This window comes from Nerophis lumbriciformis, linkage group LG02 (assembly GCF_033978685.3).
Source record: "Nerophis lumbriciformis linkage group LG02, RoL_Nlum_v2.1, whole genome shotgun sequence".
NCBI lineage: Eukaryota > Metazoa > Chordata > Actinopteri > Syngnathiformes > Syngnathidae > Nerophis > Nerophis lumbriciformis.
Genome location: NC_084549.2, coordinates 52,685,125 through 52,704,058, shown reverse-complemented (window position 1 = coordinate 52,704,058; position 18,934 = coordinate 52,685,125). Strand labels below are relative to the sequence as shown.

Sequence of the window (18,934 nt, the reverse complement as noted above, 5' to 3'; positions counted from 1 at the left end):
TATAGTTCTATTGTTGTATTTACATTGATATTGTTAATGGTTTGCTCTATAAGTACAAATGTGTAATTTTTTTACAAAAACACAAACGTAATATTAATAGATATCTCGAAAGTTGATCGAGAGATTTAAGCATTCGAGTAAAAAAAAAAAAAATCATTACATGACTTACATTTAACACTTTTATGAGAAGGACCCTCAAGGGTCTAAGCCATGGGTGTCAAACTCTGGCCCGCGGGCCAAATTTGGCCCGCCGTGTAATTTCACTTGGCCTGTGAGGTGATATCAAATTAACACTGGAGCTGGCCCACCGATTATATACAGCGGCGGTGCCGCGGTACACCGCTAATTCTCATACTTGCCAAACCTCCCGGGAGACTCCCAAATTTCGGTGCCCCTCCCGAGGATTGTAACGTCCCCTTTTCGTTCAGTCCGACAAGTGCTGGCTCAGTTACATCATATGTGCGGCTTTAGTACGCACACAGAAGTGAATGCAACGCATACTTGATCTTCAGCGATACAGGTTACACTGAGGGTGCCAGTATAAAAACCTTTAACATTGTTAGAAATATACGCCACAATGTGAATCAACACCAAACAAGAATGACAAACACATTTTGGGAGAACATCCGCACAGTAACACAACATAAACACAACAGAACAAATACCCAGAATCCCATGCAGCACTAACTCTTCCGGGACTCTACAATATATTTCATATTTCATTCATTCACAACTCCTCCAACACGAACATTATTCTTTTTGCACTTTTGGCTTCTTATTAAATAACTTTTTTAAATACATTCAATCTTGCACGTGGAAACTTTAAGTGTGGGCTTTAGTTGATATATCACTCCCGTCAGGGGGTGCATTCTACGCCGGGGGTGCATTATCCGGCACAACACCTGGAACCTGACGCTACAAGGTGTGTGTGTGGGGGGGAGGGGATGGCGGAGTTTGGAGGTAGCGGGGGTGTATATTGTAGCGTCCCGGAAGAGTTAGTGCTGCATGGGATTCTGGGTATTTGTTCTGTTGTGTTTATGTTGTGTTTATGTTGTGTTATTGTGCGGATGTTCTCCCAAAATGTGTTTGTCATTCTTGTGACGTTAAAAGCAGTGCCTGTACGGCACGCCCCCAATACTGTGGAACACGAGATATAATGAATGATGAACACCTTCGTTCGATAATGAGGGTTGCCTCAGCTCAAAGCCTGAGCCCCGACATGAATGAACTAGCATCCAAGAAAAGATGGCAGGTATCTGGCTTGGGCACATCAGATTAGATCAGTGTGTTGCAAACTGAGCAGTTTAAAGTCCTGAATGGTTGGTTTATTGATTATTTTATTTTCTAATTTATTAGCCTGTAGAAAAAGTTAATGTTGATATTTACCTCAGAAGGCTGCAAATAGAAAAGAGGCATTACATTTTTATTTAAATTGTATTTGATATGCCATTGATATTTTTTAATTATTATTATTATTATTTGAAACTCGATTTTGCATGTCACTATAAAGTTACACAAGCCTTGCTTTTTCAATATTTAATGCAACACTTGTTTGGGTCCCTATCAAAAAGGTTGATTTTCTTTAACCTTGGCCCGCGGCTTTGTTCAGTTTTAATATTTGGTCCACTCTGTATTTGAGTTTGACACCCCTGGTCTAAGCTAAGGGTCTTCTAATGTTATTTTTTTTATCTAAAACTATCACTGTTCAAACAATTATTATGAATAAAAACCAATGTAGTTGTGAATTATTGACCTATTTAAGGCTCCAACTATTTCACATCAAATATTTGACTTCTGAGTTTTGGAGGGAATATATTGCATAGTTTTTGTTTATGCCAAACAAAAAAGAAGGGTTTTCTTTGACAAAAAGGGCACACAGCATACAAAAACATAAACAAACAACAAAAACATAATATCATTGGATAGATCTCATGTTGATTTACAGATTTAAACGTTGAAAGTGGGAAAAAATATTAATTTATGACTTACTTTTAACACTTTTATGAGTGGGACTCTCAAGGGTTCAAGGATCTTCTAATGTCTTTTTTTTTCTCACGGTCAATGCTCAAACCATTATTATGAATAAAAATTAATGTTATTGTGAATTGTTGACTTAGGCTCTAATTACTTCACATCAAATCTTTGACTTTTGAATTTTTGCAGTGTGTTTTGTTTTTGCCAGAGCAAAAAATGTGTTTCCTTTCACATAAAGGGCATAACACATGAACAAACAACCACGGAAAACGTTATATCAACGGAGAGATCTGAAGTTATCTAGAGATTCAAGCATTGAAAGTAGAAATGTCCGATAATGGCTTTTTTGCCGATATCCGATATTGTCCAACTCTTAATTACCGATTCCGATATCAACAGATACCGATATATATACAGTCGTGGAATTAACACATTATTATGCCTAATTTTGTTGTGATGCCCCGCTGGATGCATTAAACAATGTAACAAGGTTTTCCAAAATAAATCAACTCAAGTTATGGAAAAAAATGCCAACATGGCACTGCCATATTTATTATTGAAGTCACAAAGTGCATTATTTTTTTTAACATGCCTCAAAACAGCAGCTTGGAATTTGGGACATGCTCTCCCTGAGAGAGCATGAGGAGGTTGAGGTGGGGGGGTAAGGGGTAGCGGGGGGTGTATATTGTAGCGTCCCGGAAGAGTTAGTGCTGCAAGGGGTTCTGGGTATTTGTTCTGTTGTGTTTATGTTGTGTTACGGTGCGGATGTTCTCCCGAAATGTGTTTGTCATTCTTGTTTGGTGTGGGTTCACAGTGTGGCGCATATTTGTAACAGTGTTAAAGTTGTTTATACGGCCACCCTCAGTGTGACCTGTAGGGCTGTTGACCAAATATGATTTGCATTCACTTGTGTGTGTGAAAAGCCGTAGATATTATGTGACTGGGCCGGCACACAAAGGCAGTGCCTTTAAGGTTTATTGGCGCTCTGTACTTCTCCCAACGTCCGTGTACACAGCGGCGTTTTAAAAAGTCATAAATTTTACTTTTTGAAACCGATACCAATAATTTTTAAACCTATACCGATAATTTCCGATATTACATTTTAAAGCATTTATCAGCCGATAATATCGGCAGTCCGATATTATCGGACATCACTAATTGAAAGTAATAACAAAACAAAACTATATGGCTTACTTTTAATACTTTAATGACTGAAACTCTTTCGGGTTCTCGGACCTATAACGTTCATAACATTGAAGGATTCTCTGCAGGTACTTTTTTTTTATAGCAATAACAAGATTACGATGGAGCAGGACTTGATGAGTTGATCCACATTAAAGTTATGGGTTCCAATGTAATAATTTCTTGTAAAACAAGAAAATTTTCTGACTTTGTAAATGAACATAAATCAATATTAAGACTGATAGCAATAGTTGAATATTATACTCGTAGAATGCTGAGTAACACCCTTGACCAGTTTGCAGTACTAACAAGATACGCTGACTCTTGCATAATATGAAATCTAAATGGAAAAATTATAATTAAAATATGTTTGGGTTTTCTTGCTAGGGGGATTAAAGTAGTGGAGGTGGATTTTTTTACTTTGGGCACAAAACGGAGAGAAAGAGTAGTTTCTATTCTTGAGTAGCGACATTAATGCAAAAAAAAGAAGAAAAGCCAAAATTCCTTAAAAAAAACAATTTTCCCTTGACATGACTGAGCTCAATTAAACATCACAGTCAGAGTTGAAGGCTTTTCATTTAAAACTTGCAAAATAACCTTGCAGTGTTCTTCTGATCTAAAATGGTCTGTAATAACCAGTTATTGAGATAAAAGTCAACACATTTAGATAAAGTAGCTGATTTTAATCCCAGTGAAAATCCTGAAGAATGAATTATGAGTTATCATGTGCAATTAAAATGCTTAATTTAGGCAAAACATTAATGTGCTTTAAAAAAAAAGTCTGATAAATGTCTGATACAAGCAGTCCAGCAGCGGGTTTTCTTGTGCAAAGCTGGACAGTCAGTTAACATCTAAATGTCCTCAATAAGCACACAAGGTTGTTTTATTCTTCTATTTTAGTCAAGTCATTTACAAAAGGTAAACATAGTAGGCTACTAAGAGCTGGCAGCTACTCAACAGTTAAGCACACAAGCTAGACATACATAATAAGTGTCCTTAATTGAACAATATTGAAGTGTTAAACAGCACATTTGTCAATACAAACAAGTATCAAATAATTATAGTTGCATATTACTTTCACATACAGAGTCTCCAAGGCAGAAGTGTATTAGAAAATATCCAGTAACAAACGTGTCCGCATCAATGAACGTGATAAAATCGTGAACTTATTTCATGAATTATTATGGCCATTAGGTGTCGCCAAAAAAACAAAAAAACAATTACCACTCCACTTCCACTGAAAGACAGCATAACTCCATTACAGATATATATATATATATATATATATATATATATATATATATATATATATATATATATATATATATATATATATATAGGTTTGTGTTTTTCATACCTAGCATTGTTCGCTGTTTGACTAATTTCACTTGATCAAACCTTTCCTAACATTTCACGCTACAAAATGAAAAATAAAAAATGTATGTATATTTCCTGCTTAAGGCTTTAATATTGGTATTGTTTCGAAAGTCAAAAAAGTTGTCAAAAAATGGTCCTAACTAATGAATGGGGGGGTTATTATATCCCATGATGAAGGATTTGCACATTCATTACTTATCTTGTTTTTTTCTCTGTTCTTGTTAGCGTTTTGGTGAAGAAAAAATATTTGTGAGGAAAGGCTTGTATGTATTCAATGTATGTAACACTCACTTTTATTGCAAAGTATGATTCGAAATCAGAGGAGAAGTTCAACGCAAGCTAGAAGGAAAAGCCGCTGCCTGACCAGGGCTCAGAAAATCTGCAGAGACTCCTCCCACCCCCACCAAGGACTGTTTTCACTGCTGGACTCTAGGAAGAGGTTCCGCAGCCTCCGTAGCAGAACCTCCAGGTTCTGTAACAGCTTCTTCCCTCAGGCCGTAAGACTCTTGAACGCATTAAAATAATCCCCTCAATTCCCCCCAAAAATGGATTAACTCGCTGGAATATAAAGACAATATAACATACATCCATAAACGTGGATGCATATGCAAAAGTGCAATATATTTATCTGTACAGTAATCTATTTATTTATATATGCACCTTATTGCTCTTTTATCCTGCACTATCATGAGCTATTGCGACAAAATGTTGTTCTTAACTGTACTGTGAAGTTCAAATTTGAATGACAATAAAAAGGAAGTCTAAGTCTAAGTCTAAGGAGGGATTGGAGGGAGACGTGTAAGCCAGTGTACAAGCATCATGCAGGTGTCAAAATTATGTCTTTTTTGTTTTTCACTATTTGCAGGTGTTCTCGGAACGTAACCCCCAGTGAATAGCGTGGATCTACTGTACAGAACATTGTGGCAAATAAATATTGACATCCTAGAACAGGGATGTCGAAGTCAAATACATCAGAGGGTCAAAAAACCCAATTTTCTACAACCCGAGGGCTGGACTGGTTCAATGTTTATTAAAACATATTAAAATGATTGCACATAACCTATTGAACCAAGACCTAACACAGTGTACTGTATTTTATTGAATGATAAAATGAATAATCCAACATTTTTGTATGCCTCTATCACCAATTTCAAGTGAAAACATTTTTCAACAGGCTCACAGACAAAAACAAACTTCCTTCAAAGCAGGCGGCTGTGGCCTGCGGGACAGTTCTAATACTAATCAAATATCATCCCAGGGGCCATAGATAATTAATTTGCGGTCCGAATGTGGCCCGCGAGCCTTGACTTTGACATGTCTGTCCTAGAACAGCACAAAGAGATGAAACTAATAGCTTGGTATCTGTACAGCAAGGCTTGGAATAAGAGATGATCGAGTCAGGAATGAGTCGCTTGAAATTGCAATTTTTTATACTGAAAAAGGAATTATTGATAAATTACATGCTTGACAAAACAAAACGATTCACTCAGTCTACCGGTGAGTTAGTAGCTGTGTTTCTATTGCAGGTTTTTGCAAAATAAAAGCAATATTTCTTAAATGTTGATAAAGTACATTTGCGACTTGTAGGTGTTTCCATTAAAGGATGTTTTGAGTCATGAGCCGTAATTTTCATAAAATCTCCTCCCGTGAGACTCCACTTTGAGGATGTGGACTGCTTAGTGATGTCAATAGAAGACGAAGGCAATGGTTGATTGCTCAAAGGCAACTTCCTCACAGCCCCATTAACACTTGTTCGGGCATGTGGGTCTCTCTGAGCCTGCGGGTCGCTCTATTGCGGGGAAGGCACCCGTTGCCCTGGTTGTCCTGCATGGGAGCCCCGTCGGTTCGGTGTTTAGGTGCCCTCCAAATGAAATAAGAGTTTCCATCTAGCTTTTGCGGAAAAACGTCAATATTGAAACGTCTCAAAAACACCTCATGAGAGCGAAAAAAGGTTTTTGCAATACTTGAGATGTTTTGAGTGTTTCCATTACCAGTTTGTATATGCGATATTTGGGTTTTGTGCATTTCTGTCACGACTAGAACTATGGCGTGGTTTGTTCTCCCGAGGTGCAAGTGATTTGGACCAGACATGGCGTGAAGGTGAATACATGATTTATTTTAACACTATATATCAAAAAGGAACAAACGAAAAGCGCGCACAATGGCGGAGGTACAAAACTAGGCTATTGAAAACAAAACTTGCACATAGGCAGAAACTGTGAACAATTAAACAAAAATACTAACTGTGGCCTGCGATGAGGTGGCGACTTGTCCAGGGTGTACCCCGCCTTCCGCCTGATTGTAGCTGAGATAGGCTCCAGCGCCCCCGCGACCCCAAAGGGAATAAGCGGTAGAAAATGGATGGATGGATGGACTAACTGTGGCATTAATAAACAAAAAACTTACTTGGCATGGACTATGAAGTGCGCAGAGGTAAGAGTGTGACAGGGGTATGAATCCGGATGTCGCCAGAAAGACAAACTGAAAACAATGAACTTAAATACTACAGACATGATTAGTGAAAACAGGTGCGTGACTCAAAACGTGAAACAGGTGCGTGACGTGACAGGTGAAAACTAATGGTTGCTATGGTGACAAAACAAGCAAAAGTGCACAAAAAGTCCAAAAACAAAACCGAACATGACTAAAACAAAACATGATCACACAGACATGACAATTTCTAAGGATAATGGAAGCGCACCTAGTAAAGCTCGATGGTGGACTGAGGGAATTGTGTGTCCAACGATGGAAATTCTAACAGTGACTTTATTGCTGAGGTCTTCAACATTGGGTGCGCAACAACAACAAAAAAATACAGTATATAAATAAATCAACTGAAGTTATGGAAAAAAAATGCCAACATGGCACTGCCATATTAATTATTGAAGTCACAAAGTGCATTATTTTTTTTAACATGCCTCAAAACAGCAGCTTGGAATTGGGGACATGCTCTCCCTGAGAGAGCATGAGGAGGTTGAGGTGGGAGGGTAGGGGGTAGCGGGGGGTGTATATTGTAGCGTCTCGGAAGAGTTAGTGCTGCAAGGGGTTCTGGGTATTTGTTCTGTTGTGTTTATGTTGTGTTATGGTGCGGATGTTCTCCCGAAATATGTTTGTCATTCTTATTTGGTGTGGGTTCCCAGTGTGGCGCATATTTGTAACAGTGTTAAAGTTGTTTTTACGGCCACCCTCAGTGTGACCTGTATGGCTGTTGACCAAGTATGTGTGGCATTCACTTGTGTGTGTGAAAAGCCGTAGATATTATGTGACTGGGCCGGCACGCAAAGGAAGTGCCTTTAAGGTTTATTGGCACTCTGTACTTCTCCCTATGTCCGTGTACACAGCAGCGTTTTAAAAAGTCATACATTTTACTTTTTGACACTGAAACCGATGCCGATAATTTCCGATATTACATTGTAAAGCATTTATCAGCCAATAATATCGGCAGTCCGATATTATCGGACATCCCTAATATATATATATATACATACACACATATATATGTGTATATATATATATATACACACATATATATGTATAAATATATATATATATATATATATATGTATACACATATATATGTATAAATATATATATATATATATATATATATATATATATATATATATATACTGTATTTATATATATATACTGTATTTATATATATATATATATATATATATATATATACTGTATTTATATATATATATATATATATATATATATACTGCATTTATTTATATATATATATATGTGTATATATATATATATATATATATATATATATATATATATATATATATATATATATATATATTTTAGGGATGTCCGATAATATCGGACTGCCAATATTATTGGCCGATAAATGCTTTACAATGTAATATCGGAAATTAACGGTATCGGTTTCAGTGTCAAAAAGTAAAATTTATGACTTTTTAAAACGCCGCTGTGTACACGGACGTAGGGAGAAGTACAGAGGGCCAATAAACCTTAAAGGCACTTCCTTTGCGTGCCGGCCCAATCACATAATATCTACGGCTTTTCACACACACAAGTGAATGCAAGGCATACTTGGTTTAACAGCCATACAGGTCACACTGAGGTTGGCCGTATAAAAACAATTTTAACACTGTTACAAATATGCCCCACACTGTAAACACACACCTCAACCCCCCCCCCCCCCCCCTTAACCCCGCACACCAATAATGCACTTTGTGACTTCAATAATAAATATGGCAGTGCCATGTTGGCATTTTTTTCCATAACTTGAGTTGATTTATTGTGGAAAACTTTGTTACATTGTTTAATGCATCCAGCGGGGCATCACAACAAAATTAGGCATAATAATGTGTTAATTCCACTACTGTATTTATCGGTATAGGTTGATATCCGTATCGGTAATTAAGAGTTGGACAATATCGGAATATCGGATATCGGCAAAAAAAACATTATCGGACATCTCTAATATATATTTATATATATGTACATTTATTTTTTTTTACCACAAATTTATACAGCACGGGTCTTTAATGTTTTCCAGCCAAGACCCCCAAACTGATGGAGAGATCAAGCGAGTTCCCTCTACTTATATATCTTGTGGAAAATGATGATTGTGTTTAAACTAAACTGGTCCTAAAGTACACCTTTTTATTGTGCAATTGATTGATTGATTGAAACTTTTATTAGTAGATTGCACAGTACAGTACATATTCCGTACAATTGACCACTAAATGGTAACACCCGAATAAGTTTATCAATTTGTTTAAGTCGGGGTCCATGTTAATCAATTCATGGTACAAATATATACTATCAGCATAATACAGTCATCACACAAGTTAATCATTAGAGTATATACATATAATTATTTACATTATTTACAATCCGGGGGTGGGATGTGGAGGGGGTTGGGGCGGGGGGATTAGGTTTGGTTGATATCAGCACTTCAGTCATCAACAATTATATCATCTGAGAAATGGACATTGAAACAGTGTCGGTCTGACTTCGTAGGATATGTACAGCGAGCAGTGAACATATACTAAGACATTTAAATATTTCAGTATAGCATGCTAAGCTAGATGGCAACAGGCGCGCTAATCGCTAGTTGGAAACTTGCGTGTTGATTGCAAGTTGACATTAAGCGCACTAAATTTCAGTTTACTACGCAAATCCCTATTTGGCAACGAGAGCGCCAATCGCTAGCTGAAAAACGTCCTATTAATTGATAGCAGACAACCCGCGTGCTCATCACTAGCTGGCAGCTAGTGTCGCCAATCGCTAGCTGTCAACTGGAACGTTAATCTCTACCTATCTTAAATGCTAACATGAATATAATAATATAATTATTATTTCATGTTTTTATTTTAAAGCTGCAAGGTACAGTGAGTATGGTGGCCATGTCACTGCCATTTATGAACTACAATACAGTATGTTTGACAAACGTTAATGTGTGTTTAAAGATGTTTACACTTGGGGAAGATTTCACTAGCGGGGGAATATGAAAAAATACATTCAAAAAAAGTTTATTCAGTTAAAGGTTTCACGACCCCCTTGCAAAACCCTTGTGCATCACGAACGCCCTGTTGTAGACCTCTGGATTAACGTGAACATTTCCAGCTAGCAATTAGCGGTGTAAACTGGCAGTTAGCAATTAATGGGCAAGTTTCCAGCTAGCTATTAGCATGCTATACTGTATTATTTGAATATCTTGGTATTGTGCAATACCAAGGTACCTTTAGAAGAAGCACAATCAAAATTGTATACAAGGTATGTACCATATTTTTCGGACTATAAATCGCAGTTTTTTTCATAGTTTGGCCGGGGGTGCGACTTATACTCAGGAGCGACTTATGTGTGAAATTATTAACACATTACCGTAAAATATCAAATAATATTATTTAGCTCATTCACGTAAGAGACTAGGCGTATAAGATTTCATGGGATTTAGCGATTAGGAGTGACAGATTGTTTTGATAAACGTATAGCATGTTCTATATGTTAAAGTTATTTGAATGACTCTTACCATAATATGTTACGTTAACATACCAGGCACGTTCTCAGTTGGTTATTTATGCGTCATATAACGTACACTTATTCAGCCTGTTGTTCACTATTCTTTATTTATTTTAAATTGCCTTTCAAATGTCTATTCTTGGTGTTGGGTTTTATCAAATACATTTCCCCAAAAAATGCGACTTATACTCCAGTGCGACTTATATATGTTGTTTTCCTTCTTTATTATGCATTTTCGGCCGATGCGACTTATACTCCGAAAAATACGGTAAGTAGGGGTCCCTGCTCCATCTCCTTATTAGTTTAGGAGTCCTTGGCCTGGAAGACTTTGAAGACTTCTGCTCGAGTGGATCAAATACCTGAATCACTTCAGTTTGTGACTCATACGTGGACCCGACTTAAACAAGTTGAAAAACTTATTCGGGTGTTACCATTTAGTGGTCAATTGTACGGAATATGTACTGTACTGTGCAATCTACTAATAAAACTTTCAATCAATCAATAAAAGAACTCGAGTCAGTGAAAGCAATCATGTCTTCTATGTCAGTCTAAGGTATTATTGGGAAGTTGAAGGTCATTCTACATACTACATTGTACACATATTTGAAATAGTACTTTACCTGCACAGCAAATATCCCGCAAACTCCAATAATAACCAGGATATTGAAGACAGCCGAGCCGACAATAGTGCCAACTCCCACATCTCCTTTCGTAATGAACACTCCTGAGAAGAAGACACACAAGCAACATTTATTTATTCAACTTGTTAAAACAATTATTTTGTGTATGAGCCACAGTAATTTGTTTATTTGAATTATATTGTTTTATTATTATTTATTTAGAGTTTATAGTTGTGTTGTTTATAGTTGCAGGAATTAAAAAAAAGTAAGGCTCTTGACACAAATGTGGATATTTGGAAAAGGCATACTTTTGTGTGCGTTTTAGCCTTTTGTCCACATTTCAAGCGCAGTTTTTCATTTTTAAAAGCAAAGCTTTTGGAAAAGTATTACTGCACAGATGTCTGGCTTGTGTCATAAGAAATGTGAGACAATAAATCATGTTTGTTAAACCTAATTTAACGATATAATTAATAATGAAGTTGCTGTGCGAGTGCTGATCTCATGTGGTGAATACATAGCAGCCTAATAGCATGTATGTGTGATAAAAACATGTACCTTCCTGTGTAAGTGAAAATTCATTTCAAAGATAAATAAGATACAAAATAAATAAGTATCTAAATATACATATATATATATATATATATATATATATATATATATATATATATATATATATATATATATATATATATATATATATATATATATATATACACATACATATGTGTGTGTGTGTGTGTGTGTGTGTATATCTCTGTCTATATATAGACATATACACACACATACTGTATATATATATATATATATATATATATATATATATATATACACATATATATATATATATATATATATATATATATATATACATATATAAAAAAATGTATACACTCTTGACTGACATTTTCTTTCGACATTTTCGTACAGGCATCACTTAACTGGGCTAACATTATTTATAAATATGAAAGAATTTGACAAAATAAATATCAATATTTAAAATTCTACTATTAGTAAAATAACTAAACTGACTGCCTGAAAGCGAGATGGCCATACTCTCTTTATACACGACTTTGCCACTAGTAATACACGGGCTCTATCTAGTGGTACGCCAAAAAATGACTTTATTCAATATTCAAACATAGTGTTACGGTTCAAACTGTGTGTATAGTTACAGTGGCCAAAAACATTAAATATACTGTGTAGTGCTTTCTGAGGTGGTACTTGGGGAAAAAAGCTTGAGAACCACTGCTCTAAGGGTTACAAAATAAAAAACAAAAATAATAATATTTAAGAATAACACACAAGTAATGTTATGTGTTATGTATCTCTAAATTGATGAACAGAGGTGTTTTAATGCACAACCAAGTCAGCTGTGTTTTTTCTTTTTAAACGAATGAAAGGTGCTTTTGATTGGAAAGAGATTTTAATTTTACCTCACTTGTGTAGATGGAGATCTGTTTAAAGTTGTCTTATCTTGCTTGTTTCAGGGTTTAAAAAAAAAATAATTTTGCATTTCAGTGGCATAAGTTTAATTGATACATCTCATGGTTGTGTTCAGGGAAAATCTGCAATTGTCCCCTCTTTGGCAAGTTTCAAGCTTGCTCTCCTGACCAGAGATAAAAAGTCACAATAAAGTCCATCCTGTTTACACTCAACATCGAGGAGTAGGAAGAAACGGATAAACTGATCGTTTTTTCACTACCTGTGTTTAACGTTTACCATATTATTCTTTTTTTCCTTTAAGAAAATGCTAAAAAAAAGTTTATTAGTAAAGTCAAAAGTTTGTAGACAACTTGTTAATAAATACATATACCTGTGTGTGTGTGTGTATATATATATATATATATATATATATATATATATATATATATATATATATGTTAGGGCTGTAAAAGTTAATGTGATGATAAGGTGTTAACTATAAATTGAAAAAACTTCCTTTTTGACCCCCCTGCCGTGCTGGACTATTTTTCGCCATGAGAAAAGGCGACATCCCTGCAGTAAACACCTGCTGCGCGCGTCGAAAGAGGTGGGTGGTACTTTACTTCCATGTTCATATTACGGTTAAGGTGCAGTGATAACATAACATTTAGATTGTTACGGTAACTGATTTAGTAAGGAAGATGACATAAAAGTTTAACAGAAATGAAAGACGGTCAGCAGGATGTCGAAATGAGACTTTTGCTATTGCAAACAGTCGATCCGACATAAAAATATGTCAAGACACTTTTTCAAACCAATCACACACTTTTACGGCTTCAAACTAAAAGCACTACGCTATACATCTGGTTTAACTACGTTTAGGGTTTCTCCTAATGTACGGGCTTCATATTAGCCGTTACACCTCACAAAATAAAGTATTAAAATGTATTGTAGCGTCCAGAAGAAAACAAACAAAGTCTGACACTCTTTTTAGCTTTTATGGCCAATATGGCCAAACAAGTGTAACGTCAGGCTCTCTGCGGCTCGCTTTTCGTCACGGATATGGCGCGACAGAATCAGTCTCTAAACACGAGTACAGTCGCCAATAACACCAAAAATAGATGCTAGATTTGTTGACAATTGTTTTTATTACAGAAAAAGTGACTAAAAAGATTTGAGAAATTCCTGAAACAAAACTTCTCAACAAAGTAGATTCTACAATAACCAGCAACAATTTAAAAATAGAACAAAACGATATTGTGTAAGAAATATAAATATGCTAATATAATACTTAATAATTTGTCATCATAGCAAACCATGCAATGGCGTCATATCAACCACGCCCCCACCACCACAGGTATTTTGGCAATTTAGGGGAAACCCTAACATTAAAATAAAATAAAATAAAAATGTCTTATATTACGATCACACTTTGTCAGAGATGTTTTGTAATTGTATTCTGTGATATTTGCACCTAAATAAATGCTAGTACATCAGTTTAGGAATATGGGGGTGGGGGGTAAGTATTTTTCTGGCTGGCTGAAATATTGTTTAAATTCTTTTATAACATATCGAGTCCTCAAATACATAATGATTAGCGGGCTGAATATTACATTTGATTAATTCATAGAGAAGGTTAAAACATTGTCATACAGCAATATGAAGCCACCCTTCCTGAAAATAATCTGTCTAGGGTACTTATTAATGATGAAAAAATATACTAATCTGCAAAAATAGCACAGATAACCGATAAAATTAAGATATGTTCCCTGCACTTTTTATAGTCAAAAAGTAATGTAACGCTGTTGAATAGAGACAAGCACTTGTACCAGGCGGAAAACCACAGCTCAGACTGAAGCTTGCCCCTTTAGACCACCCACAAGCCCATTGATTGATCTGCCTACTTGCCGATGTGACAATGATTGACAGCGAGCAGCATCTGACCAATCAACAGCTTTGAGATAAGAGTGAGTCCCCATCATTCACAGGAGAGATATTTGTGATATAAATTATTTAAAAACGTTTGCTGTGTTCTTGTTAAAGTGGTGGGCAAGATCATGACCTTTTGCAACACTACAATTATAGTTTACAGTGCATTATATTGGACCAGGAAGAGAGCAGGTCAGGTTTTTTTCTTTTAAGTCTATGCGCCGCCCCCGACAAAATTAGCTTTTAAAATGTCATTAATAAATGACAAGGTGCTTTGTATGAAATTTAATAACAAATCTAATCGCCTTGCCAGACACTCATGGATATACTGAATATAAAATGGCAGTGTCTATCATGTGGTCAAGTGGTTAGAGTGTTTGATCATGAAGTGCAGAATTAAAGTTTGGGCTTTGATCGATATCAAAAAAACAACACAAGTTGTGGATGGCCCACAGTCATTCTTCTTTATTGTTAATTTAAAAAAAAATTTTTTTTCAAAAAATAAATAAATGTTTTATCATGTATTATTAATAAACCAAACATATATCTAAATAAATTTAGGTTAGAGTCAAATAGTATAAAAAATGTTTTACACAAATAATAAAAAAAATAAATAAAAAAAACACGCATTAAAATCTTTCAAAGCACACCCCCTTCAAGCCACGCCCCCCTGTACTCAAACCAATTGTGTTACCCACACTTCTGAAATAGGATGGTTACGTACGATAACCGAGGTTCTAAGAATAAAGGTCATCACGCCACCATATGGGTCACTCTCTCCAAGGGTGAACTTTTTCACGAGACAATGTAGCAAATCAGTCACATTAACACCTCCACCCTGCGGGCGCGATCAGAACCTGTAAATGTTCAGTCTCTTAGCTCTGACTGAGGCCGAATCAGACACCCACATATGGGTCAACAGTATACCAAATAAGGTCAGGCAAAACTGAAGCCCAAAACTCTCAGAACAACAGTTTGGTTCAGGACATAGATAATTGAGGTTGTGATTAAACAGTCAAAGGCAGATGAAGGCCACCATTTTCAACTGAGAAAAAAACGTCCCCATATACAGAACATCTTTAATCAATGAAACACAACCACGGGGTGAATGCCAACCCTGAAGCCACGGGCCAGCATGGCAGGGACAGCACAGTTCACTGGCCTGCTCCTAGAACGGCAGAGGCCATTGATGAAGCAACATTTAGCCTGTAGAACCTTGTGAAGGTTTCGGGAGAGGCCCAACCGGCCGCTGCACTAATGTCCTTCAAGGGAGCCTCTTTAAAGAGCACCCGAGAAGTGGCCATCCTTCTCCCACTCTCCTAGATGGAGGGACCCCAGCACCATCATACATGTCTTCACCTGTGTGTCATTTTACTAATTGTTTCCCCCTTATTGTTTCTAGTTTATGATTGGACAGCAGACGGATGCCACAGAGATAAAGCCTAGAGTTGGAACTGGAAGCTCTCTCGCTCGCTCCCTCAAATCGCCAGCCAGCTGAGCATCGTGCAGACACCATTGTTGCCAAGACTCGCCGTATTGGTGACTGTATAATTTGTAGTAGAAATTCTTCAGTTAAATAAACTGTTCTTTAAGAACGAACCAGTCCATAGTGTCCGTCCTTTATGTTAGGCGTCCCTTCTCAGCTAGACAACAGCACGAGGACCTTAGTGAAGTGAAGTATCCATCCATCCATCCATCTTCTTCCGCTTATCCAAGGTCGGGTCGCGGGGGCAGCAGCCTAAGCAGGGAAGCCCAGACTTCCCTCTCCCCAGCCACTTCGTCCAGCTCCTCCCAGGGGATCCCGAGGCGTTCCCAGGCCAGCCGGGAGAGATAGTCTTCCCAACCTGTCCTGGGTCTTCCCCCGTGGCCTCCTACCGGTCGGACGTGCCCAAAATACCTCCCTAGGGAGGCGCTCAGGTGGCATCCTGACCAGATGCCCGAACCACCTCATCTGGCTCCTCTCAATGTGGAGGAGCAGCGGCTTTACTTTGAGCTCCCCCCGGATGACAGAGCTTCTCACCCTATCTCTAAGGGAGAGCCCCGCCACCCGGCGGAGGAAACTCATTTCGGCCGCTTGTACCCGTGATCTTGTCCTTTCGGTCATGACCCAAAGCTCATGACCATAGGTGAGGATGGGAACGTAGATCGACCGGTAAATCGAGAGCTTTGCCTTCCGGCTCAGCTCCTTCTTCACCACAACGGATCGATACAGCATCTGCATTACTGAATACGCCGCACCGATCCGCCTGTCGATCTCACGATCCACTCTTCCCTCACTCGTGAACAAAACTCCGAGGTACTTGAACTCCTCCACTTGGGGTAAGATCTCCTCCCCAACCCGGAGATGGCACTCCACCCTTCTCTGGGCGAGAACCATGGACTCGGACTTGGAGCTGCTGATTCCCATCGCTTCACACTCGGCTGCGAACCAATCCAGTGAAGTGAAGTAAATTACATTTATATAGTGCTTTTCTCTAGTGACTCAAAGCGCTTTACATAGTGATACTCATTATCTAAGTTACATTTGAACCAGTGTGGGTGGCACTGGGAGCAGGTGGGTGAAGTGTCTTGCTCAAGGACACAACAGCTGTGACTAAAATGGCAGAAGCGGGGATCGAACCTAGAACCCTCAAGTTGCTGGCACAGCCGCTCTATCAACCAAGCCACGCCGCCTCTTAACATAATTGGGGGCTCGTCCTGGATTTGAACTCTTATGTGTCCGGTTGTGACGACTCCCGTGTAAAAACTCAGATTGTGGTACAAAGCGTCTCTCGGTCTGAGATACTCAATGGAGCCCATAAAAGTCATTGTGTTGGTCACTTAGGGGTCACTAAGATGTACCATTATCTTCTTCGGCGATACTTTTGGCCTGGCTTAAGAAGGCATGTGCGATCGCATTGTAGATCTTGTCACACGTGTAAAATATCTTGGAGATCTCACTCGTCAACTGCTCAGTCCAAATCAAAGAGCTGGTTTGACAGAGGTTCGAAGGTTGGACACTTTAGTCCTGGTGATAAGGTGTTAGTGTTTCTTCCTAACCCGGATGCGTACCTTCAGGTATGCTATTGTCGGCACTATATACTATTTTTTTTTTAAATTTCAGCAACAGTAATTACATTTTTGCTACCCCTGATCGTTCTTGTCAAAACAAACATGTAGCCAGTGAAAAAATAATGCACAAAAAAATTAATTGCTTTGGCTAATGCGTTGTCCTGTGCACCGTTGTGGTGGATGGTGGCCCTTTTTTCCCACCATTCACTATTGTGGGGGTGCTACCTATGCCCATTTACTAATACTAAGTGTTTCTTCCATGTATCTAGATTGTGATTGGACAGCAGACAGGTGCACAGGAAATAAAGCCCAAGGGTGGAGCTCTCTCTCTCTCTCTCTCTCTCTCTCTTTCTCACTCAAAGCAAATCGCCAGCACATCTGATGACCGTGCACCAGCGTATGATGACAAACCTTGCATGATTAGCGACAATATAATTTGTACTTTATTATTTTCTTAAATAAACTGTCTGATAAGAACCAGTAAATCCATAGCGTCTGTCCTTTATGTCACGCGTCCCTTTTAAGACTAGACAAATGGCACGGGGACCTTGACAGTAGGCCAGAGTTATGGCCTTAACAACCCAGCGGGCCAAACTCTGCTTGGACAGAGCTTTGCCTCGCTTAGCTTCCCCGTAGCACACATTTCGTTCTTTTTTTCTTTCTCTTATTGAGAGTTCATCGGTTTGTCTAACAGGGCGTGTGCTGTCAATGTACACCCTCAGGGACCGGACCGAACAGACAACAAGTGCAACTGGGCTGCCTCCGCAGATTCATGTGGAGGAGAACGAAAGGGCTCCAGAACCAAGTGCCCCAAGACAAAAGAGCGAGGGAATACCTTTGGTAAAAAGATAGATTGGGCAGAAGAGGAGGAGATCCTTCTCCTCCTAATCTCTCTTAATCTCAGACAAGACGGATGCACAGATAGGGCATGCAGTTCAGAGACCCGCCTTGCTGAAGCCATGGCAAGGAGAAAGTCTGTTTTGACTAAAAGAACCTCCAGCCCTAATTTGGCCAAAGGCTCAAAAGGAGGCTCCAACAGAGCTCGCAGCATCAACTGCAAATCCCATGATGGGACCATGTGGGACCTTGGTGGCCGGATACGCTTAGTCCACTTCAAAAACTGGATCCAAAGGGGCTGTGAGCCCACTGTCCTACCCACAATAGGGATGTAATGGTCAGATATGGTCGCCACATAGTCCATTAAGGTGGATTATGTCAGCCCTTTCTCCAGCACTAACTGTAAAAATAAGGGGACCCCCGTATTCCATAGGAGACCAGGTCCCTGCCCTTTCAAGCACACCACTGGCAAAACCAGATAGAGGAAGCTCTGGCTGCCTGCATGGAGCAATAACAGCAGGACTCTGCAAAGTCTC

At 38.3% G+C, this 18,934-nt stretch overlaps 1 protein-coding gene across 2 annotated transcripts in view; it reads right to left on the bottom strand.

Annotated features, from left to right (window-relative positions):
- The window catches only part of slc24a3 (solute carrier family 24 member 3), a 329,241-nt gene that overhangs the window by 59,466 nt on the left and 250,841 nt on the right, over window positions 1–18,934 (bottom strand). For both annotated transcript variants that reach the window (XM_061964480.2, XM_061964488.2), the window contains one exon: window positions 11,160–11,263. In XM_061964480.2, the coding sequence (XP_061820464.1) occupies window positions 11,160–11,263 (104 nt within the window). The remainder of the gene's footprint in view (window positions 1–11,159; window positions 11,264–18,934) is intronic.